The sequence below is a fragment of the Aureococcus anophagefferens genome (genome assembly GCF_000186865.1).
Source record: "Aureococcus anophagefferens unplaced genomic scaffold AURANscaffold_2, whole genome shotgun sequence".
Taxonomy (NCBI): domain Eukaryota; class Pelagophyceae; order Pelagomonadales; family Pelagomonadaceae; genus Aureococcus; species Aureococcus anophagefferens.
The window spans coordinates 3205009-3228309 of NW_008705562.1; the positions used below are offsets into that span (position 1 = coordinate 3205009).

Genomic DNA, 23301 nt, shown 5'->3' on the forward strand with positions numbered 1-23301 from the left:
CTCCCGCGCCGCGACCGTCGCCGGCACCGACGGCGACGCCTGGGAATCCATCGGCAGCTCCTATCCCAAGGCCGACGCCGGCGCCGACTGTTCCTCCGGGAAACCCGTCGGCCGCCCCCGCGCCGCGACCGACGCCGTCTCCGACGGTCCACCCGGGCAACCCGTCGGCCGCGCCGGTCCCGCGGCCGACGCTCTTGCCGACGCGCTGGGAGGATACGGTCCCCATCGACCCCTATACGTCGGCCTACATCGGCACGATGATCCGCGTCGCCAACATGACCGCGGGCGACTTCGGCTCCGCGGAGCGGTCCGCCATGAAGGCGACCATGTTCGGCTTCTTCGGCCCCGAGGGCCTCGCCATGCTCCTCGACGAGTCGCAGGTCTTCAACTTCGACGCCGTCGACATCGCGTCCATCAACCTCGAGATGTACTTCGCCATCGGCAAGAACGCGACCGAGGACTTCGGCGGCACCGACGGGCTCCTCGACGCCTTCCTCGACACGCTGCTGAACGTGACGGGCGCCGGGGACCTCACGCGCGGGCTCCGGGCGAGCTCGCTGGCCTACGGCGCGTCGCCGGACCTCTCGAGCATCGATATCAACGCGTCGCTCGCGCTCATCATCGAGCACACGATGATCCACGAGTACGTGGCCACCTGGGCGCCGACGGTGAGCGCCGCGCCGACGACGAGCCCCGCGCCGACCGCGGCGCCGTCGACGGTCTTCCCGCCGACGCCGGCGCCCACGGCGACTCCGGGAGAGCCCTCCGCGGCGCCCGCGCCGCGGCCGACGCCCGCGCCGACGGTCCATCCCGGCAACCCGACCGCGGCGCCGCTTCCGCGGCCGACGCCCGCGCCGACGGCGCCGAGTCCGCTGCCGACGGAGTCGTGGGCGGACACGGTGCCCGTGGACCTGGAGACGGCCGACTACATCGGCACGATGATCCGCCTCGCGAACATGACCGCCAACAGCTTCGACTCCGCGGAGCGCGACGCGACGCGCGCGACGTTCTTCGGCTTCCTCGGGCCCGACGGCCTCGGCGTGCTCCTCGACGAGTCGCAGGTCTTCAACTTCGACGCCGTCGACGTCGGCGACGGGCGGCGGCGGCTCGGGGACGACGCCGGCATGGACCTCGAGATGTACTTCGTCTGCGGCGAGAACGCGTCCGAGGCCGCGGGCGGCGCCGACGCGCTCCTCGACGCCGTCGTCGACACGCTCAACAACGCGACGAGCTCCGGCGCGCTGTCGGCGGATTTCGCGACGAACGCCTTAGCGTACGGCGCGGCGCCGGACCTCGCGAGCGTCGACGTCGAGGCGACGCTCGCGCTCATCGCCGAGCACACGCAGACCCACGAGTACGTGGCGACCTGGGCGCCGACGACGAGCGCGGCGCCGACCGCGAGCCCCCTGCCGACGGCGGCGCCTTCTCCGGGGCCGAGCGCCGCGCCCACGCCGACGGACCCGACGCCGGCGCCGACGGACCCGACGCCGGCGCCGACCGCCGGCCCGTCCGCCGCCCCCGTGCTCGCGCCGACGCCCCTGGCGACCCTCGCGACGACGTGCGCCTACACGGACCGCGTCATGACCATGTCCGTCGACATCGAGGTCGACGTCACGACGGCGCTCTTCGCCGTGCCCCGCGACACGCGCAACACGTGGATCTCCCTGTCGGCGACGGGCGACATCGACCTGCTCCTCACGACGGCCGACGGCGTCACGCTGCTCGAGTACGCGGCGGGCGGCTCGACGAACTGGTACCCGAACGACAACAACTTCACCTACGGCGCCACGCGCGTCGTCTCCTGCGTCGACAGCTGCGCGGCGTCGCTCATCGCCGGGCCCTACTACGACGGCGCGTCCTACGACATCCAGGGCAGCGCGTCCTACTCCGACGAGTTCATCTACGTGCCCGGCGTCGCGTACGAGGAGCTCGTCGTCTCCGTCGTCGGCTACCAGGCCGGCGTCGGCACCGTGAGCGCGCTCTGGGACTGCCCCGCGTCCTGCGAGACCTGCTACGTCTTCACGGAGCCGCCCTCGCCCGCGCCGACGACGGCGGCGCCCACGGGGACTCCCGCGCCGTCGACCGCGCCGACGGCGTCGCCCGCGCCGAGCGCGGGGCCGACGACGCTCACGGGGGCGCCGACGGCCGCGTGCGGCGACTCGGCGTCCTTCTACTTCAACGGCAAGCCCGCCAAGGACTGCGCCTACGTCGCGGAGAAGCCGGCGAAGCGCTGCGGCCGCCGCGACCTCGACGGCGTCTCCGCCGTCGTCGCGTGTTGCGCGGCGTGCTACCTCGCGCCCACGGCGGCGCCGTCGGCCGGCCCGACGGCGACGCCGGGGCCTTCGGCGCCGTCGGCTTGCCCGACGGCGACGCCGGGGCCCTCCGCGGCTCCCGCGCCCAGGCCGAGTCCGGCGCCGACGGTCGAGCCCGGCAATCCGACCGCGGCGCCCGTGCCGAGGCCGACGCCTGCGCCCACGGTCCATCCAGGCAATCCGACCGCGGCGCCCGCGCCGCGGCCGACTCCAGAGCCCACGGTCCATCCAGGCAATCCGACCGCGGCGCCCGCGCCGCGGCCAACTCCTGCGCCGACGGTCCATCCAGGCAATCCGACCGCGGCGCCCGCGCCGCAGCCGACTCCGGCGCCGACGGTTCATCCAGGCAATCCGACCGCGGCGCCCGCGCCGCGGCCTTCTCCTGCGCCAACGGTTCATCCAGGCAACCCAACCGCTGCTCCCGTTCCGAGGCCAACGCCGGCGCCGAGCGTGTCTCCGAGTGTCGAGCCGGGCAATCCGACCGCGGCTCCCGTGCCAAGGCCAACTCCATCGCCTACGGCGACGCCCGGGAATCCAACCGCTGCACCCATGCCCATGCCAACGCCAGCGCCGACGGTCCATCCAGGCGATCCATCCGCTGCTCCCGTGCCAAGGCCGACGCCAGAGCCAACGGTCCATCCAGGCAACCCGACCGCGGCGCCTGCGCCGAGGCCGACGCCGGCGCCGAGTGTGTCTCCAACTGTTGAGCCGGGCAATCCGACCGCGGCTCCAATGCCAGGGCCTTCTCCTGCGCCGACGGCGACGCCCGGGAATCCTACCGCTGCTCCATTGCCCAGGCCGAGTCCGGCGCCGACGGTCCATCCAGGCAATCCATCTGCTGCACCGGAACCAAGGCCGACGCCGGCGCCCACGGTTCACCCAGGCAACCCGACGGCCGCGCCGGTACCAAGGGCGACGCCGGCGCCCACGGTTCACCCAGGCAACCCGACGGCCGCGCCGGTACCGAGACCAACTCCGGCGCCGAGCGTGTCTCCGAGTGTCGAGCCAGGAAACCCGACGGCGGCGCCCGTGCCAAGGCCGTCCCCTGCGCCGACGGCGACTCCCGGGAATCCAACCGCTGCACCCATGCCCAGGCCGACGCCTGCGCCGACGGTCCATCCAGGCAACCCAACCGCGGCGCCCGAACCGAAGCCGAGTCCGGCGCCGACGGTCGAGCCCGGCAATCCGACCGCGGTGCCCGTGCCGAGGCCAACTCCGGCGCCGAGCGTGTCTCCGAGTGTCGAGCCGGGCAATCCGACCGCTGCGCCCGCGCCGCGGCCGACGCCGGCGCCCACGGCGACGCCCGGGAATCCGACCGCTTCTCCCATGCCCATGCCAACGCCAGCGCCGACGGTCCATCCAGGCAATCCATCTGCTGCACCGGAACCAAGGCCGACGCCCTCGCCGACGGTTCATCCAGGCAGTCCGACCGCGGCGCCCGTGCCGAGGCCAACTCCGGCGCCGAGCGTGTCTCCGAGTGTCGAGCCAGGAAATCCGACGGCAGCGCCCGTGCCAAGGCCGTCCCCTGCGCCGACGGCGACGCCCGGGAGTCCGACCGCTGCTCCCATGCCCAGGCCGACGCCTGCGCCGACGGTCCATCCAGGCAATCCAACCGCGGCGCCCGAACCGAAGCCGAGTCCGGCGCCGACGGTCGAGCCCGGCAACCCGACCGCGGTGCCCGTACCGAGGCCGACGCCGGCGCCGAGCGTGTCTCCGAGTGTCGAGCCGGGCAATCCGACCGCGGCTCCAGTGCCAAGGCCTTCTCCTGCGCCGACGGCGACGCCCGGGAATCCTACCGCGGCACCAGATCTGAGGCCGACGCCAGCGCCCACGGTCCATCCAGGCAACCCAACGGCGGCTCCTGTGCCGAGGCCCACTCCGTCTCCCAGCGTGTCTCCGAGCGTCGCTCCAGGGAATCCGACCGCTGCTCCCGCGCCAAGGCCTACACCGTCGCCCACGGTCACTCCAGGGAATCCATCGGCTGCGCCGGTGCCGAGGCCGACGCCTTTTCCGAGCGCGACTCCCGACAATCCATCGGCGGCGCCCGCGCCGAGGCCTACTCCTGCCCCGACGGCGACGCCCGGGAATCCGACGGCGGTCCCTGTTCCGCAGCCGACTCCATCGCCAACTGCGACACCCGGGAATCCGACGGCGGCTCCCGTTCCTCGGCCGACGTCGTCCCCGCCCGCACCCTCGACGCCAAGCACGGACACTCCGACGTTTGAGCCGACGACGCTCACGGATCGCATGCCTCCGACAAGGGCACCGTCGGAGCCACCCGAGCCCACCGGCGCGCCGTCGCTAGAACCGCCCGATCCGAGCCGCGAGCCTACGCCGGCGCCAACGCCCGACCCCAGCCGCAAGCCCACGCCCGCGCCGACACCTGATCCAAGCCGCGAACCTACGCCCGCGCCGACGCCCGATCCAAGCCGCGAGCCCACGCCGGCGCCGACGCCTGATCCGAGCCGCAAGCCCACGCCGGCGCCGACACCCGACCCCAGTCGCGAGCCCACGCCAGCGCCGACGCCCGACCCCAGTCGCGAACCGACGCCCGCGCCGACGCCCGACCCAAGTCGCGAGCCGACGCCCGCGCCGACGCCCGCTCCGAGTCGTGAGCCCACGGTCGAGCCGGGCGAGCCCACGCTCGAGCCAGTTCCGCGGCCCACGGGCGAGCCTACAGTCGAGCCGGCGCCGCAGCCCACGGTCGAGCCGACGGTCGAGCCGGCGCCCCAGCCGACGGTCGAGCCCCCAGCTCCGACGGCTGAGCCGACGGTTCAGCCGGCGCCCCAGCCCACGGTCGCGCCGCCCAATCCGACCAGCCCAGCGAGTCCGGAGCCCTCGTTCGAGGCGACGCTGGCGCCGACGCGCATACCGACGGACCCGCCGACTCCGTTCGACGCCGCGGCGCCCACGGCGACACCGACGACCTGTGTAGACGACCCGGACTGGGAATCCGCCTACGGGGCTTGCGAGAGCTACGGGCCCGGCGGGGACAACGAGCAGTTCTGCGCCGACGACTTCGCTTGCTCCATCTGCGCCTGCTCCTGCGAGGCCGATGCGGGCTGCAGCGTCGATGACCCCGGAAATCCGACGGCGGCGCCAGTCGCGGCGCTTAGCGGCAGCCCGACCCCCGTCGGAAGCTTCGCGCCGCCCACGCTCTCGCCGACGACCGAAGACGAGCGGAGCGCGACGGTGATATCTGCACCGACGCTCGCGCCGACGACGGAAGACGAGCGGAACGGGTCGGGACTGGGGGACCCGACGCCGTCGCCTACTCCCGAGGACGGGAGCCCCACGGCAGCCCCGCGGCCAAGGCCGACGCCGGCGCCTACTGTTGAGGATGGGAACCCCTCGGCCGCGCCTGTGCCGCCGCCGACGCTTGCTCCGACTCCGGAGGACGGCAGTCCTACGGCAGCCCCGCGGCCGAGGCCGACGACGGCGCCTACAGTCGAAGATGGGAACCCATCTGCGGCGCCTGTGCCGGGGACGACGCCAGCGCCTACTGTAGAGGATGGAAATCCCACGGCGGCTCCGCAGCCTCGGCCGACGCTGTCGCCGACGACCGAAGGGGAGCGAAGTACGACTGTGATATCGGCACCGACGATCGCGCCGACGACAGAAGATGATCGGGATGGAGAGGGACTCGGGGACCCGACGCCTTCGCCTACTCCCGAGGACGGTAGTCCTACGGCGGCTCCGCGGCCTCGGCCGACGCCTGCGCCTACTGTCGAGGATGGGAACCCCTCGGTCGCGCCTGTGCCGCCGCCGACGCTTGCTCCGACTGTTGAGGACGGCAGTCCGACTGCAGCTCCGCGGCCACGGCCGACGCCGGCGCCTACCGTTGAGGACGGGAACCCATCGGCGGCGCCAATGCCGCGGCCGACGCCGGCGCCTACCGTTGAGGACGGGAACCCATCGGCGGCGCCAATGCCGCGGCCGACAACTTCTCCGACGCCGGAAGACGGCAGTCCAACGGCAGCTCCGCGGCCAAAACCGACGCTGCCGCCTACCGTCGAGCCGGGAAGCCCGTCTGCTGCGCCCGTGCCACGCCCGACGCCGCTCGCGACGGCAGAGCCGGGAAGCCCGTCCGCCGCGCCCGCGCCGAGGCCGACGCCGTTCCCGACGGCAGAGCCGGGAAACCCATCGGCCGCTCCAGCGCCGAGGCCGACGCCGTTCCCGACGGCAGAGCCGGGAAATCCGTCCGCCGCTCCAGCGCCGAGGCCGACGCCGTTCCCGACGGCAGAGCCGGGTAACCCGTCCGCCGCTCCTGCGCCGAGACCGACGCCGTCCCCGACGGCGGAGCCAGGAAACCCGTCGGCCGTGCCCGTGCCGAGGCCGACGCCGTTCCCGACGGCGGAGCCAGGAAACCCGTCCGCCGCGCCCGCGCCGAGGCCGACGCCGTTCCCGACGGCGGAGCCGGGAAACCCGTCCGCCGCGCCCGCGCCGAGGCCGACGCCGTTCCCGACGGCGGAGCCGGGAAACCCGTCCGCCGCGCCCGCGCCGCGCCCGACGCCGTCCCCGACGGCAGAGCCAGGGAACCCGTCCGCCGCGCCCGCGCCGCGCCCGACGCCGTTCCCGACGGCAGAGCCGGGAAACCCATCGGCCGCTCCCGTGCCCAGGCCGACTCGATCGCCGATCGTTCCTCCGGGACGCCCGTCCCCCGCGCCCGCGCCGCGCCCGACGAGCGCGCCGACGACGTCGGCCCCGACGAGACGGCCGACGCCGACGCCGACGACGCCGCCGCCGACGCCGGCGCCGTCCCCGGCGCCGACGCCCCGCCCGACGCCTCGACCGTCGCCCGCGCCGACGGCGACGCCCGGGAATCCGTCGGCCGCGCCCGTGTTCGCGCCGACGCCGCGGCCGACGCCGCGGCCGTCGTCGGCGCCGACGCCGCGACCGACGCCCGAGCCGTCGACGGCGCCGCCGTCGACGGCCGTCCCCTCGGCGCCGCCGACGACGGCGGCCCCGTCGGCGGAGCCGTCGACCGCGGCGCCGTCCGCGGCGCCGTTCCCGCGGCCGTCGCCCGCGCCGACGCCCGCGCCGTCGCCCGCGCCGACCGTGTCGCCCGGCGGGCCGACGGCCGTGCCCGTGCCGCTGCCCACGCTGGCGCCGACGATCTCGCCCCAGCCGACGACGGCCACTCCGTCCGCGGAGCCGACGACGGCCGCCCCGTCCGCGGCGCCGACGACGGCGGCTCCGTCGACGGCCGCGCCGACCGGCCTCCCGACGGCGGCCCCGTCGGTGCCCCAGTACCTCAGCGAGGGCACGGGCGACGACGTCGCCATCGGGCCCTCGGCCGCGTCGGCCGTGACGACGACGCTCGCGGCCGGCGCGTCGCTCTCGCTCGTCGGCATCCTCATCCTCGCGGCGCTGATCAAGGTGAAGCGCGAGGTCGAACGCAAGTTCGAGCTCGCGGCCTTCGGGTTCCGGCCGAGCTACCGCTGGTACAAGTTCGCCGAGGACCCGAACCTGGGCCGCTTCGACACGCGCCAGTGGTTCGACTACGCCGGCGACGTCGACGACGAGTCGCTCGACGGCTCCAACCACTCGACGCTCGACGGCTCGGGCGAGCGGCGGGCCGGCGTCCTGCCCGTTCTCGCGCTGCCCTTCGTCGCCGCGCTCGGCGCGAAGGGCGACGACGAGGCGCCGCGGCGCTTCTCCTGGCTCGACTTCGCGAGTCGGAAGAAGAGCGACGACGCGGACTTCGCGAGCTCGGACGCCGCCCGCCGGAAGCGCGCGGACGACGCCGCGCCCTGACCCAATTCGAAGACCCCCACCCACAACGTGTTGTGTATAAGATGTGTCTCTGTGGACCGCGTCTGGCGCGGCGCCGGTCGCCGCGGCGTCCGCAGCGGCATCTCCGACCTCGCGCGAGAGCAACAGATTGCGCATCGCCGCCGAGGTGGTCAGGTGCAGCTCGGCGAACGACCGCCGGCGGTACCATGATGCGCGCGGGGCTGAAGTCGTTCGCGTCGCGGCGGTCGTTCGCGACGGTGCGCGACAAGCTCAACGAGCTCGGGTCCCAGATGCCCCAGGGGGGCCCGCCGACGGGCCTCGTGTCCGCCGTCGCGGGCATCTCCGCCGTCGGGTTCCTCGGCTACAACAGCGTCTTCACGGTGCAGGGCGGCCAGCGCGCCGTGCTCTGGAGCCGCATCTCCGGCGTCAAGGACGCCGTCTACGCCGAGGGCATGCACCCCCGCGTGCCCCTCATCGAGTACCCCGTGCCGTTCGACGTGCGGACGCGGCCCCGGAACGTGCAGTCGCTGACGGGGTCCAAGGACCTGCAGATGGTGAACATCACGCTGCGCGTCCTGAGCAAGCCCAACACGAGCGAGCTCGCCTGGATCTACAAGCGCCTGGGCCACGACTACGACGACCGCGTCCTGCCGTCGATCGTCAACGAGGTCACCAAGGCCGTCGTCGCGTGCTACAACGCTTCCGAGCTCCTCACGAAGCGCGAGCAGGTGTCGAACGAGATCCGCCACCGCCTCGTCGTGCGCGCCGCCGACTTCCGCATCATCCTCGACGACGTGTCGATCACGCACCTCTCCTTCAGCCACGAGTACACCGCGGCCGTCGAGGCCAAGCAGGTCGCGCAGCAGGACAGCGAGCGCGCGCGCTACATCGTCGAGAAGGCCATCCAGGAGAAGAAGTCCATCATCGTCAAGGCCGAGGGCGAGGCCCAGTCCGCGCGCCTCATCGGCAAGGCCATCCAGAACAACCCGGGCTTCGTCAAGCTCCGCAAGATCGACACGGCCAAGGAGATCGCGGGCACGGTGGCCCGCAGCCAGGGCAAGGTCTACCTCAACGCCGACTCGCTCCTCATCAACATCCTCGGCAACGAGCAGCTCGGCGAGGACACGTCGGCGAAAAAACGCGGCTGGTTCCGCTAGAGTCCGCCGCCGCTTGCGGGGGGGCGCGGCGCGCCCCGCGCGAGCTAATCTTCCGACGAACCTGCTCATTCGTGGGTCGACGACGACGCGTCGACCGACGACTCCGAGTTCGACGGCGCCGCGTGCCGTTGGGAGCCGAAGTTGCAGTTCTCAACGCCATTCTTCGGGCTGCCCGGCTTTCCTGAGCATGACGCGGAAATCGCACGACAAGCAGCGGTCCGGTGCATCCGTGCCCGCAGCAGCTCCCGCGCTGCGCCCCGCAACTCGACGCCGTTCGAGACCCCGCAACGCGGCAATCCGCCGCGCCCTCGACGCCCGTCGAGGAGGCCCCGCAACCCATCCCGATTTTTGGTTCGCAGCACATGCGTGCCCTGCTGCTGGTCGCCGCACTCCACTCCGCGCTGGCAGCCTTCCACAACCCGTTGGTCGATCAAGCCAACCGGGGCCACTTCGGCAAGGAGCGGGAGGCGCTCCGGCAGATCGAGCAGGTGCTCAACACCTACGAAGCCGTGACGCGGCCCGCGCCGCGCATCAAGTCCGCGCGCCGCGCCCGCGTGCAGCTGCCGAGCGCGCGCGCCAAGGACCCGCCCAAGGCGCACGACCACACGCGGCGCCTCCGCGCCGCGAAGACGCCCAAGAAGGCCGGGAACCTCCGGGGCAGCGCGCGGAAGACGAAGAAGAAGGCGCCCGGGTTCTTCAAGAAGCCCAAGAAGGGCAACACCAACGGCCACGGCTTCACGTCCTTCACCCCGATCTAGCGCAGACGCGCTCTCGAGAGCCGCGACTCCCGCTCCCTAAGGCCCCTTACCCCCTCTTCCAGCATTGGATGCAGAGGCAGCGCCCGGGCCGGGCCGTCGCGCGCAGGCAGGGCGCCGCGAGGCCCGTCGGGTCGCGGCGGACGAGCGTCGACACGTTCCAACGCGCGACCGACGGCGGCGGGCGCCGCTTGGCCCGCCGCTTCGGCGCCTCCGGCGGCGGCGGCGGCGCGAACGCGGCGGCGTCCGCGCCGTGCGCGACGGCGACGACGGCGCCGAAGAGCCCCCGGGCCTTGAGCTGCGCGCAGACGGCGTCGACGTCCGGGCAGAGGAGCGGCGCGAGGACCCGCGCCTCGAAGCGGCCCCGCCGCGCGAAGGACGCGAAGGGCGACGGCGCGCAGTAGGCGCAGACGTGGTCGACGATCGCGCGCGGGAGCCGCAGGCGGCTCAAAGCTTCCGCCGCGGCCGCGGCGCGGCGCGCCGCGTCGAGCCCCCCCGGCTCCGCGGCGTCGGCGCAGCGCCGCAGGGCGTCGTGCGCCGGCCGAGCTCGAAAGAAGAGCGCGACGAGGCCCCGGGCGAGCGTCGCCGCGCGCCGGGCCCGCGACGCGTCGTCGTCGTCGTCGTCGTCGCGCTCCGGCTCCCCCTCGGCGACGCCCGCGGCCTTGAGGGCTCTGCCGACGTCCGGGCTCCGGCCGTCGAGGACGTCGACGACCTCGGCGACGGTGAAGCCGTCCGCGAGCATGGTCTCCGCGTCCGCCTCGAGATCCGGCGGCGCCGCCGAGAGCGCCAGCGCGCAGGAGAGCTGGAGCGACGCGCACTCCTTGCGGAGCTCGCGGAAGCGGCGCTGGCGGTCGCGGTGCGCGCGCGCCGGGGCCGCATCGTTCGAGAGGTACGAGTCCGCGCGCTTCGTCGCGGCGGCGGCGGCGGCTTCGGCGGCGGCGGCCCGGTAGCGCTGGCGCGGCGTCGCTTCCGGCGCGTGTGATTTCGGCGGCGATGGAAGGATCGGGGCCGCGGCGTCGTTTGGCGTTAATGATTTCGGCGGTGATGGAAGGATCGGGGGCGCGGCGTCGTTTGGCGTTGATGATTTCGGCGGTGATGGAAGGATCGGGGCGCCGGCCGCGGCGTCGGCGCCGCCGCTTTGCTTCGGCGGCGATCGCAGGACCGGGGCGCTGGCTTCCGCGACTTGCGTCTCGATGTCCGCGACGCGGCGGCGGACGAGGCCCGCCTCCGAGCCCCGCCGCGTCGCTCGCTGCGGCGAGCAGCTTTGACGTGGCGACGCTGGCGAGCAGCTCCGGGGCGACGCCGAGCCCGGCCGCGTCGTTCGCCGCGGCGACCGGCTCGGCGGCGACCTCGAGCTTCGTCGCCGCGCTGTTTGCGGGCTTCGCCGCGATGTCGAGCTCCGCTGTGTGTTTTCCGGCGACGCCGCCGCGGGAGCCCAGCGGCCGGCGTCGACGTCGAAGCCCCAGGCAGCCCAGGGCTCGTGCCCGATCGCGGCGGAGCTCCAGGCCTCGCGCGCGACGCTGCCATCCGCGTCGGCCCAAACATCCACGCACGCGACGCTGCCATCGTCCGAGTCGTCCGAGTCGTCCCCGCTCACCACGAAGGACTCGTCATCGTGCTCCTCCATCGTTGTTGGCAGCACCTTCGGGTGCAACTTAGGGCTGCTTCGCACCGATGGTGGCCTCCGCGCCGTAATTCGTCCATGTCGGCCTGGTCCGACGAGTCCCTCCTCGGCTGGACGCCGAACAGCGGCGACGTCGTCGTCGCGACGGCCGGCAAGAGCGGCACGACCTGGATGCAGCAAATCATCACCCAGCTGCTGGCCGGCGGCTCCGAGGCTGCCCTGAACGACTTCGGCAGCCTCCACGAGCTGAGCCCCTGGGTGTCGTTCCGCGTGTCGTCGCCGGCGGTGCTCGCCGCGCGCAGCCCGGAGTTCGCGCGCGCGTGGCTCGCGACGCGAACGGGCGTAGACGAGCTCGACCTCTTCAAGCTCTTGGGCGACGGCGAGGCCGAGGCGGCGGCCCTCGACCGCCAATCTGCTTTGATCCGCGCCTTGCGCCCGCGCGTGCCGGACGGCCGCGTCGTCCTGAAGACGCACGAGCCGTTCTCCGAGGGTCTCGGCTGCCCCTGCGTCTTCGTCGCGCGCGACGGCCTCGACGGCGTGCTGTCGCTCTACAACCACTGGCGCGCGACGAAGCCCGCCTACCGCGCGGCGGCGGCGGCGGCGGCGGGACTGCCCGAGGCGCCGCTGGACAGCGCCTCTCGGTTCCTCGACCTCTGGCTCGACGACTTTCGCGGCTACGGCGCGCCGCGCGAGGGCGTCGCGACCTGGGCGGCGACGGTGAAGAGCTACTGGGACGCGCGGGGACGCGTGCGCCTCGTCCACTTCTCGGACCTGAAGCGCGACGCGCGCGCCGAGGCCGCGCGCGTCGCCGCGCACTGCGCCATCGCCGCGGACGACGCGGTCCTGGACGCCGCGGTCGCGCACAGCGCCTTCGCCTACATGAAGCGGCGGGAGCGCTGGTTCGAGCTCGACACGCTCGAGCCGGGCGCGTTCCTCCGGGGCGGCGCGGACGGCGGCGGGCGCGCGGCGTTCTCCGACGCGCAGGTCGCCCGGTACGAGGCCGCGGCGGAGGCGGCGCTCGGCGCGGAATGCGCGCGGTGGTTGCGGGGTGGGGCTGAGGTATCGTAACGTGTGTCGTCGACGTGTCTCCTTGCTGAACTTCAAGTTGTACTTCAAAGGCGTCTTCAAGTTTGTCATCTGAGGCCCGCGCGCGCCAGTCCGCAAGAATAATCCTCGCGTGCATCGATGGACACCGACGAGGAGCTTAACCGCGAAGAGGAGGAGGAGGAGGAGGAGGAGGAGGAGGAAGAAGAAGACGATGTGCAAGAAGGCGAGCAAGAAGACGACGACGACGACGATGACGATGACGATGATGACATGGACGACGAAGAGGATGAAATATATGATGGGCCGGGCAGCGTTGGGCCCCCGCCGAGCCCGTACCCGACGCCTTTTTCCATCGGCGCGGCCTACGGAGACGGCGCGCCGCCGCAGTGCGCGCTGGAGCTGCGACTGCGCGCGCTGAGCGCCGAGATGCGCGCGAAGCCCGAGTGGTGGGTGAAAGTCGGCGACGAGGCCATCGTCGGCCGCTGGCGCGCGGAGGCGGCGGCCTACGCGCCGCTCGAGTTCGACTGGGCGCTCGGCGAGGCGCGCTGGCTCGCGGCGCGCGCGGCCGCGGCGCCGCTCGCGCGGCCGTCGCCCGTCGCCGGCGCCTTCGAGACGGAGTCCGCGGTCGACGGCGACCTCGAGGCCGCGCTCCTCGACGGCGTCGCGGCGCTCCGGCGCGAGCCCGCGCACGGCGCGCGCGACGTCCACCCCGGCAGCGACGGCCAGGTCGTGAACCACATCCACCCGAGCCTCTACTGCTACGTCCACGGCGTCACGCCCGTCTTCCGCCGCCTCCGCATTTCGTTCGACAAACTCGATTCTTTTTCGAAGCTCATCGGCGCTGGCACGCGTCAAGGCGACCACGTCGACCTGCTCGGCGACGACCTCTTCGCGCGCCGCCGGCAGCCGAATCCAATCGTGCACGGCGACCCCACGAGCTTTTCGTCGCGGCGCTACCAATGGCTGCCCGCGGAGCTCGACGTCGCGGCCGACGGCACCGCGTCCTTCAAATCATACGTGAACAACCTGCACCCGCGGCGGCACGCGCCGCTCTATCGCGCGCTCGAGCGCCTGTTCTCGCGCTGCGTGCCGCTGTTCGAGTCCGTGCTCGCCGCGCTCCGCGCGCGCGGCGCCGACGCGCTCGTCGTGCGCAGTGGAGCTGCGACTGCGCAAGCTGAGCGCCGAGATGCGGGAAAAAAACGCCAGCGCTACTTCGAGCCGGACATGGAACACCTGTACGCCGAGGAGGAGCCGGAGCAGCTCGACGGCGAGGACGACGCCGCGTTCGACGAGCGCTACGGCGCTTATATGGACGCGCGCCGGCCCGCGCCGGACCGCGTGCCGCGCGTGACCGGGCCCTTCGTCGCGCCGCCGCCGTTCGACCCGGGCCCGTGGGCGTCGGACGCGCTCGCGGGGCGGCGGCTCCAGGTCATCGTCAAGCTCCAGACGATCGAGCTGACGCCCGAGCGCCCGGAGTACGCCGGCGGCGCGTGGCACGTCGAGGGCGCGCGCAACGAGCGCATCGTCGCGACCGCGATCCACTACCTGGAGTGCGAGAACATCTCGGAGTCGCGCCTCGCGTTCCGCGAGGCCGTCCGCGAGCCGGAGTACGAGCAGGAGGACCACGCGGGCGTCCGCGCGGTCTTCGACATGGACGACGAAGACCCGCTCGTCCAGCCGCGCGGCGCGCTCCGCGCGCGCGCGGGGCGCACGGTCTGCTTCCCGAACGTCCTGCAGCACGCCGTGCGGCCCTTCTCGCTCGACGACCGGTCGCGCCCCGGCCGCCGGACCATCGTCGTCTTCTTCCTCGTGGACCCGACGCGGGACGTGCCGCGGTCGACGGCGACGGTCGCTCCGCAGCAGCGCGCGTGGCTCGACCTCGAGCTCGAGGTGCACTCGCGCTTTTGGCGCGGCCTCCCCGACATCGCGCGCGACCTCGTCCTGGGCATGCTCGAGGACGCGGACGGAGGGCCCATGTCGCACGAGGCCGCGCTCGCGCACCGGCTCAAGCTCATGGAGGAGCGCACCTTCATCACGGCAGAACACGGGGAGGTCTTCGAGCGCCCCTTCAGCCTCTGCGAGCACTGAGGGCGTGTGTTAAGCTCGTTCGGCTTGGGAGTCGCGGCGTCTGGGCGCCCGGGTCGAGCTGTTGGCGGCCACGGCCGCGCCGCGTACGACGCACGGGCCGAGGCCTCTCGCGAGGGCTAGTCCGGGGAGGACGCTGCGGCCGAGGCCGACCGGGTTCGGACCCCCGGCGAGGCAGAATTGAAGTTAGCGTGCTCAGCGTCGTCTCTGAGGCGGCGACGAGTGCATCAGTAGGTGAGGACACCGAATGACCGCCGCAACGCGCCGCTGAGGCCCTCGTCGCCGCCCGCCGTGACCGCCTGTGACGCCGCGACGTCGCGCTTGACGCGGAACCCGCGTTCGGGGGACTTCCGTGCCGAGCGATGACGTCGCGGCGCTTCGGCGGGTTCGCGGCGGCGGCCGACGACCGGCGGCGGCGGCGCGGGGGCGCCCCACAGCCCCACCCCATCCCCTCCACCCCTTCCTCGCGCGCGCCGAAGAGAGCGCCCCGCCGCAACAAGTTTCTGACCGCGTTTCGCCCCGATCGCAGGATGCGGGCCGTTCTTATCGCGCTGGCGTGTAGCCTGGGGGCCGCCCTGGTCCCCGTGTCGCTCCCGAAGACGCGCGCCGTCTCGATGAAGTCCTCCGTGACGGAGGCGGGCACGTCGGTCCTCGAGGACACGGAGGGCCTCGGCGCCGAGTTCGAGGACGCGATCGTCGACGACGAGGCGTGGGACGTCGAGGGCAGCGGCGACGAGGACCTTTTGGCGGGCTTCGACCTCGACGGCGCCGACGTCGGCGACATCGACTCCTACGGCGCGACGCCGCGGGAGATCTGCGACGGCGAGCGCGCCGAGTACAAGGCGAAGTTCCCGCGCCACGACAACGACTGCGGCTCGTCGGAGATCCAGATCGCGCTCTTCACGGCGCGCATCAAGCACATCACGCAGCACGTCGTCGACAACCCGAAAGACCACGCGAGCCGCCGCGGGCTCCTGACGCTCGTCTCCAAGCGGCGGCGACTCCTGAACTACTACCACTCGCGCTCGCCGGAGAAGGCGGTGAAGCTCGCCGCGGACCTCGGCGTCCGCTTCCGCTTCAAGTCGGCGCTCCCGGACCGCGCGGAGAAGTACCGCCAGTACACCATCGCCGCCAACAAGAAGAAGAAGTAAGCGGCCCGCCGCGGCCGCCGCCGCCGGCCCGTGTCGCAGAAAAACCAGCGCGCGCCCGCTCCGGGCCGCGTCCGCTACTACGCTCCCCCCGCCGTACGTACCTAACCATCGTAGCAGCACACCCCGTTTGAGGCGTCGTTTGGCGCACCGTGCGGCGCACGCGTCCGACCCCCGGCGCCGACACGACGGGCGCCGCCGGGTCGGCGAGCCCGCGTGGCCAAGCCAAAGCACATCGAGCTGCGCGCCGGTCGCCTCGCGCGTGTGCGACTGCTGCAGCAAGCAAAGTAGACTCGCGCCGTGTCGCGCGACCGCTGTGCACACAAAGAAACGATAGCCATCATGTCCGAAGCGATCGCCCAAAAAAAGCGGGAAGTGCTCGAGCGGAGCCGCCTGCGCAAGGCCGCCGCCGCCAAGGCGCGCGCCGAGGCCGGCGACGCCGGCGACGGCGACGGCACGTGCCAGGGCTGGGGCGTGCAGCGGCCCGCGACGGATGCGTGGTGCAGCGCGCACCTCCAGCTCGTCCAGGCGCAGCGCACGACGTGCTACCCCGCGCGCGAGCCGTCGGAGCGCGGCGGCCCGCTCGGCTTCCACGACCCGGGCTGCCGCTGCGGCTGGTGCCAGGACGGGGGCATGGGCGGCCGCTGCCCCGTGCGCCTCGACGGCCTCCTGAGCGTGGAGGCCTGCGACGCGCTCGTCGCGACGGCGGACGCGTGCGCGGCGGACGTCGGCGGCTGGGCGCCGCGGACGCCGGACCGGGGCAACGCGGGCGGCACGAAGCACCGGCGCTACGCGACGACGGACGTCGCCCTCGAGCGCATCGAGGCGCGCGGCGACGCGACCTACCGCGCGGCGCTGCGGGACACGGTGCTGCCGGCCGTCGCGGCGATCTGGCGCCTCGACCCGCGGCGCCTCGGCGTGAGCGAGGCCTTCGTGGTGAAATACTCCGCGGGCGCCCAGAACTCGCTCGACCTCCACACGGACTCGTCGCGCTTCTCCCTCAACATCCTCCTCAGCGCCGAGGACGCCTTCGCGGGCGGCGGCACCTACTTCGAGGCGCTCGACCGCACGGAGAAGCCCCGCCAGGGCGGCGCGCTCATCCACGAGGGCGACCTCAAGCACCGGGGCATGCCCATCACCGCCGGGGACCGCTACATCCTCGTCGCCTTCATCGAGTACGACACCGCCGAGTAGAATACCCTCGTTTTCGCGCCCGCCGTCGCCCGCGCCGCCTCCCTCGGACGTCCTAACATCGCACCTGTGTGTTTGCAAAATCTAAGCCCTGAGACTAGACGAAGATGAGCGTCAGGGCCGTGGGGACGATGCAGCAGCCGAGGAGGAACTGGCCGAGCGCGAGGGTCCGCTTCGGGGACGGCTCGGCGAGGCGGTAGTAGATGCCGCCCGGCAGGATGTAGGACACGGCCGTCGAGCCCGTCGCGCCGACGACGGACAGGATCGTCGAGAGCGACTCCACGGACAGCGCGATGAGCGTCGCGCCGACCAAAAACACCGTCGTGACGGCGACGTGCTCCGCGCGGGTCCGGCGGTCCTCGGCGCGCTTGCGGAGGGCGAGCGCGGCGTCCGACGCGTCGTCCGGCGGCGGCGGCCGCGCGCCCTGCAGCAGGCTCATGACGCACGCGCGCGACGGGTGGCACTGGAGCGGGAAAGACAGCGCGACGAGCGCCGCGACGAAGACCCGCGCGACGGTGATCGCCGGCTCCACGGGGTAGTTGTCGAGGATGTCGCCCTGGACCTTGTCCCCAAAGGTCATGTAGCCGCAGACCGCGACCAAGAGGTAGATGCCGCACGCGGTCCCGATCGACGTCGCCACGACCGCGTCGAGCCGCGCGGGCGTCGGGCGCTTGATCTCGTTGACGACGGCGAAGATGTTCTGGTGGCAGGTGTAGCCAAAAATAAAGATGGTCATGGTCTTGGCCGTGTCGAGGTCGAAGACCGCGAGCGACGTCGTGCCGACGTCGCCGCCGCCGCCGCCCTCCAAATAGTACTCGACGATCATGACCGTGAGGAACATGACGAACCCCAGGCTCAGCGCGCTCGCGAACTTCAAACCATCGAGGCGCGGCATGTAGCAGAGCGGCGCCACGAGGAGCGCCGCGCCGACGATCCACGGGCTCCGGTTCGCCGCGAAGCCGCCGAGCTTGGCCATGACGACGGGCATCGTGTCGCCGACGACGATGAGGTAGGACGTCGCCACGCCGAAGCATTTCACGGCCACGGCCCCGTCGATGAGGACGGCGAAGCGCGGCGCGGCCGCCGTCGCGACGGAGCGGAAGCTCGACGGCGCGTCGCCGCCGGCCTTGGCGCTCACGATGCGCGCGGCGGCCGCGAGGAGGTGGAGCCCGAAGGCCGAAGTCGACGCGAACAGCACGAGGAAGGCGCAGCCGAGCAGCGACCCGGCGTTGCTGAACGCCGCCGGCAGGCCGAGCATGCCGCTCCCCACGATCGTGTTCGTGAGGTTGAACACGCACGACAAAAAGCTCGCGACGCGCTGCCGCTCCGGCGCGTCGGAGTTCAATAGTAATGCTTCCTCGGCACCCCCGGTCGAGTCCCGCAGCGCGCTGTCCATCGGCGCGCGGAGCGGCGACGCCGTCGTGTCCATTTACCGTCGCGGGCCTCGTCGACGGCCTCGGCGCCGGCGGCGGCTGGGGCGCGGCGACGCCGTCCAGTTGTGTCCTGTGGCAGAAATCGCTCTGGGTTGTGTTTTTTAGCCCCACCCCGGGGCTGTGGGGGGGGTTTATGGGCCCTCAGCGACCCCCCCACCCCCCGTCCCGCGGCCCCCCGGCGGCCTGGACCCACAGCCCCCCCCGGTGGCTAAAAAACACAACCCTGCGGCACGATCGCGAATGTTCCGTTGGAAGTCGTCCAAACGCGGTACGATGGTGGGCTTAATGGGCTGCTGCCTTCGATGATGCGCCTCGCGACGCTGCTGCTGCTCGCGTCGGCCGCCGGCGACGACCTGCTCCACGTCACGGTGCGGCCCGGCGCCCTGGGCGTCGACTTTGGCAGCGGCTTCGACGTCGTCGGCTTCGGCCGCGCCGGCGAGCACCACGCGCTGGCGCAGGCGGGCGTCGCCGTCGGCGACGTGCTCGTCGCCGTCGACGGGGCGCGCGTCGCGCCGCCGGAGCGCGAAGCGAAGCGCCGCGGCGCCGCGCGGCGGCTCAAGGAGGCGCTGGCGCGGCTCGCGGCGCCCGCGGCGGAGCGGCGGACGCTGAGCTTCCGACTCTTGGCGAGGCCGGACGCCGTCGAGGAGAAGGCGGTTGCGGTGGCGGACGCGCCGGACGAGCGGCCGACGGAGCCGACGGAGCCTCCCGCGCCACTGGCGGAACTAGAAGCAACGCCCTGGCTCGGGAGCCTCGAGGCGCGCGCGCGCCGCGGCGGGCCCGGGTCGACGTTCGCCGCCGCCGCGGCGCTCGCGGCCTTCGGCGCGCCGCCGGCCGAGTGCGGCGCGCGGCCCTTCTACTACGACGAGGCGAGCCGCGCCTGCGACGGGCGCGCGCTCGCGGGCGCCGCGGGCGCCTACGTCGTCGCGGACCGCGGCGGCTGCCCCTACGCGGAGAAGAGCTACGTCGCCGCGAGCGCGGGCGCGCTGGGGCTCGTGGTCCTCGACGACGAGGCGGCGCCGCGCCGCCTGGACGGCGACGCGGCCTTCCTCGCGCGCCACGGCGAGGCGTCGTCGATCCCCGTCGTCGCCGTGCCCGCGGCGGACGCGGCCGCGGTGCGCGACTGGGCGCGCGCCGTCGCGCGGCGCAGGGCGTCGATCCGGCTCCAGTTCTCGTCCCACTGCGTCCTCGACCGCCACGGCGCCTGGGTGCCCCGGGAGCTCCACGCGGCGCGCACGGAGCCCGCGGACTCGTCGGCGGACGCGCGCGCGGCGCGCGCCGCGGACCTCGTGCGCCGCGCGTTCCGGCCCCGGGCGTCGGGCGTCGCCGCGGACCCGAAGGGCCGGCGCGCCGACGGCGCCGTGCTGACGCTCCGGGGCGCCGACGGCGCCGTCGCGCTGCGCGTGAGCGTTCTGGCGCCGCCGCCGGGCGTCGCCGTCGCCGGACCGCGCGGCGGCCGCGTACGGGCCGTCGACGAGCCCTGCGACGGGCTCGACGACGTCGAAGACGCGCTGCTCGTCGTGGCCGTGCGCGAGGAGCGCGGCGCCTGGCGGACGGCCGGCGGCTGCGGCGTCGACGACGTCGCGGCGGCCGCGGCCGCCGCGCGCGCGCGGCTCGTCGTGCTCGCGCCCGCGGGCGGCGGCGGCGCCGGCGCGGCGCCCCCGGACCCGGGGGGCTGGGTGCTCGAACCGCGCGACGCGTCCATCGTCGCCGTCGCGGCGCCGGCGGCCGCCGCGACGCTCGCGCGGACGCTCGCGGACCGGGGCGACCTCGTCCTCGCCGACGTCCGCGAGGCGCCGGGCCTGCTGGCCACCTGGCGCGACCTCGTCGCCCTCGAAGCGCCCGAGGCCTGGCCGGCGGACGCCGCGCGGCGCCGGCGGCGCCACGGCGCGCTGAAGCGGGCCGTCGCGCCGCCGGGGCAGGACGCGGACGGCGACCAGGTCGCGCACCTCGCGGCGTCGTGGCGCCGCGCGGCCGCCTACTACGACCGGGACGAGCTGTAAGCTACTTCGGCGGGGCCGGGGGCGGCCAGCTCTTCGGCGGCGGCGGCGGCGGCCAATTCTTCGCGGGCGTCGCCGCGGCGCGGAGCTCCTCGGGCGACGACGCCTCGGGCGGCGGCGGCGCGGGCCGCTTCGCCGGCGCGGGCGGCGGCGGCGCGCCGTGGCCGTTCTTGGGCGACGGCGCGGCGCCGTGGCCGTTCTTGGGCGACGCGCCGCCGCCGCCGTGCTTCGGCGACGGCTTCCGCGGCGCGGCCGGGCTCGCGCTCCGCGGCGGCGGTCGCGCGCCGCCCGCGGGCTGCCGCGGGACCGGCGGCTTCCGCGACGCCGACGTCGGCGACGGGCTCGCCTTGCGCGGCGGCGGCGTGGTGCGCTCCCGCTTCGCCGGCGACGGCTCCCGCGGCGCGGCGCCGCGGCGCGCGGCCGGCGACGCGTCGCGCGGCGACGTCGACGGCGACCGGACGACGGGCGAGCCCGCGGCCTTGACGAGGAGCTCGAGGCGGTTCGCGGCGTCGTCGCGGTCGCGCCGCGCCTCGCGCAGCTTCGCCAGCATCGCCTCGCCCTGGCGCGCGAGCGCGTCGCGCTCGTCGGCGACGGCGGCGAGGTCCGCGCGGAGGCCCGCGTCGCGCGCGAGGGCCTCGGCGTTCGCCGCCGCCAGGGCCTCGTTGGCGTCCCGCAGGTCCGCGACCTCGTCGCGGAGGCCCGCCGCGGCGTCGGAGAGCGAGTCCAGCGACGCGCGGAGCGCCTCGCGGTCCCCGCCGAGCGCCGCGCGGCTCCTTTTCAGGTCCGCGTGGTCCGTCTTCAACGCCTCGTGCGCGCTCCGGGCCGCGTCGCGGTCCCGGACGGCGAGATCGCGCGCCGCGCGGGTTTTGGCGAGGTCCTCGAGCGCGCGCGTCGCCTCGGCGCCGCCCGCGGATTCGGCCGCGGCCGCGCGCGCCGTCGCGGCCGCGAGGGCCGCCTCGAGCTCCTTCGTCGCGGCCCGCGCGCCTTCGAGGGCGTCGGCGCGCGCCGCGGCGGCGTCGCGCTCGGACTCGAGCTCGCCGATCCTCGCCGCCAGGGTCGTCGCGCTGGTTTCCAAAGCCCGGAGCCGCGACTCCGCGGCCTTGCCCTTGGCGCGGTCGCCGCGCGCGGCCGCCGCGGACGCCTCGGCCGCGGCCGTCGCGTCCGCGGCCGCGGCCGCCTCGGCCTCGCGGCGCCGCGCCTCGGACGCCTTGAGGTCCGCGCGCGCGCGCGCGAGGTCCCGCTCGAGCGCGAGCACCCGGGCCACGTGGTCCACCTCGACGCCCGCGAGGGCCTCCTCGGCGGCGGCCGCGTCGCCGCGGAGCGCCGCCGCGGCGCGCTCCGCGTCGACGCAGCGCTTCTCGACGGCGGCGACCCGCTGCGCGGCGCGCTTCTCGGCGGCCGCGCGCGCGGCGGCCTCCGCTTCGAGCCGCGCCTCGGCGGCCTCGGCGCGCGCCTCGGCGGCCTCGGCGCGCGCCTCGGCGGCCTCGGCGAGGTCCACGGCGGCCTCGCAGCGCGCGTCCGCCGCCGCGACGGCCTCCTCCCGCGGCGCGTCCGGCCGGCCCGCGGCGGGCCGCGGCGACGCGGGCCCGGCGCCGTAGATGCGCTCGAGCCGCTCCCGCAGGTCGCTCTCGTCGCGCTGCTCCTCGTCCTCGCCGCCGCTCGACGAGTCGTCGTAGAAGGCCCCGTGGAACTCGGGCGCCTCGTCGGCGTCGAGGCCCAGGCGGACGACCTTGCGCCGCCGGTCCGCGTGCAGGCTGCCGCGGGCCGGCGCGAAGGCGTGGACGTAGGTCACGGCCTCGCCGTGCTCGTCGGCGTCCTCGGCGTCGTGGATCCACTGCGTGTGGCCGCTCGCGTGCTCCGCGTAGAGCTGGAGCGTCTCCGGGCACCGCTTCGCGCGCCATTCCGCCTCCGCGGCCTCGGCCTCGGCGTAGCGCGCCGCCAGGTTCCGCGGCGCCGGCGCCTCGGGGAACTCCTCGGCGGCGAAGGCCGCGAGGCGCTCGGCGAGGTTCCGCGGCTCCTCGGGCGACGGCGCGGCCGCGGGCGACGCGACGTAGTCGACCTCGACGACGCGCCGCTGCGACGTCGGCGACTTGAGCGACCGGCGCTTCGTGGCGATCTGCGCGCCGAGGTCCATGGGCATGGACGTCACGAGCGCCTCCTCGGCGCGGGCCGCGCGCTCGTGGCCCTCCGCCGCCGACAGGTGCGAGTCGCGCGCGTCGCGGTGGGCCGCGGCCCGCGCCTCGCGCTCCCGCGCGACCTCCTCGCGGAGCTCCTCCAAGCTCTCGAGCGCGCAGCGAGCGTTGCGCACGAGGATCTGCCGCCGGCAGTGCCTGAGGGCCGTGCGCGACGGGCTGTCGACGGCCGCCGTGGCGTGCAACAGGAAGCGGCTGGCCACCCTGTCTGGATGGGCTGCTAGATCATCAAGTTGGGCTGCTTTGATCGATGTTGATCTTCAACTTGAGGCCGAAGCCGCCGAAGCCGCGAAGCACAGCTCGGCCGCCTCCGCCGCCGTCCAGTGGCAGCGACCCGCACCGATGGCCAGCCTTCGTTTGGCCATGCGCATGAGCGCCGCCGAGGCCGCGCCGCCACCACCACCAGCGCCCGCGCCGGCGCCCGCGGCCGCGCGCGGCCGCGGCGGCGCGAGGCGCAAGAAGGCCGGCCGCGCGCCGGCGCGGAAGAAGCCGGCGTCGAAGAAGAGCAAGGGCCCCGGCGTCGTCGCGCGCGCCGTGGTTAAGCGGCGGCGGCGGCCCGACGAGCACACGGGCCCCCTCGGCGGCGGCGCGCTGAGCGACCTGCCCTGGGAGCTGCTCTGGGAC

General features: G+C 74.5%; 4 protein-coding genes across 4 annotated transcripts; 3 read left to right on the forward strand and 1 right to left on the reverse strand.

Annotated features, from left to right (window-relative positions):
* Positions 1–8205: 8205 nt before the first annotated feature.
* AURANDRAFT_59857 (hypothetical protein) lies at positions 8206–9263 on the forward strand (the record flags this gene model as incomplete). Its single annotated transcript, XM_009034959.1, has 1 exon — positions 8206–9263. One exon carries the CDS (start codon positions 8255–8257, stop codon positions 9203–9205), a length of 951 nt encoding a protein of 316 aa, XP_009033207.1.
* A 4322-nt stretch (positions 9264–13585) lies between these two features.
* AURANDRAFT_36249 (hypothetical protein) lies at positions 13586–14749 on the forward strand (the record flags this gene model as incomplete). Its single annotated transcript, XM_009034960.1, has 1 exon — positions 13586–14749. The coding sequence occupies one exon, from the start codon at positions 13856–13858 to the stop codon at positions 14717–14719; it is 864 nt and encodes a 287-aa protein (XP_009033208.1).
* Positions 14750–14923: 174 nt separating this feature from the next.
* AURANDRAFT_52388 (hypothetical protein) lies at positions 14924–15985 on the forward strand (the record flags this gene model as incomplete). Its single annotated transcript, XM_009034961.1, has 2 exons — positions 14924–14950; positions 15246–15985. The coding sequence occupies one exon, from the start codon at positions 15247–15249 to the stop codon at positions 15865–15867; it is 621 nt and encodes a 206-aa protein (XP_009033209.1).
* Positions 15986–17152: 1167 nt separating this feature from the next.
* AOT5 (hypothetical protein) lies at positions 17153–18451 on the reverse strand (the record flags this gene model as incomplete). Its single annotated transcript, XM_009034998.1, has 1 exon — positions 17153–18451. One exon carries the CDS (start codon positions 18449–18451, stop codon positions 17153–17155), a length of 1299 nt encoding a protein of 432 aa, XP_009033246.1.
* Between the last annotated feature and the right edge of the window lie 4850 nt (positions 18452–23301).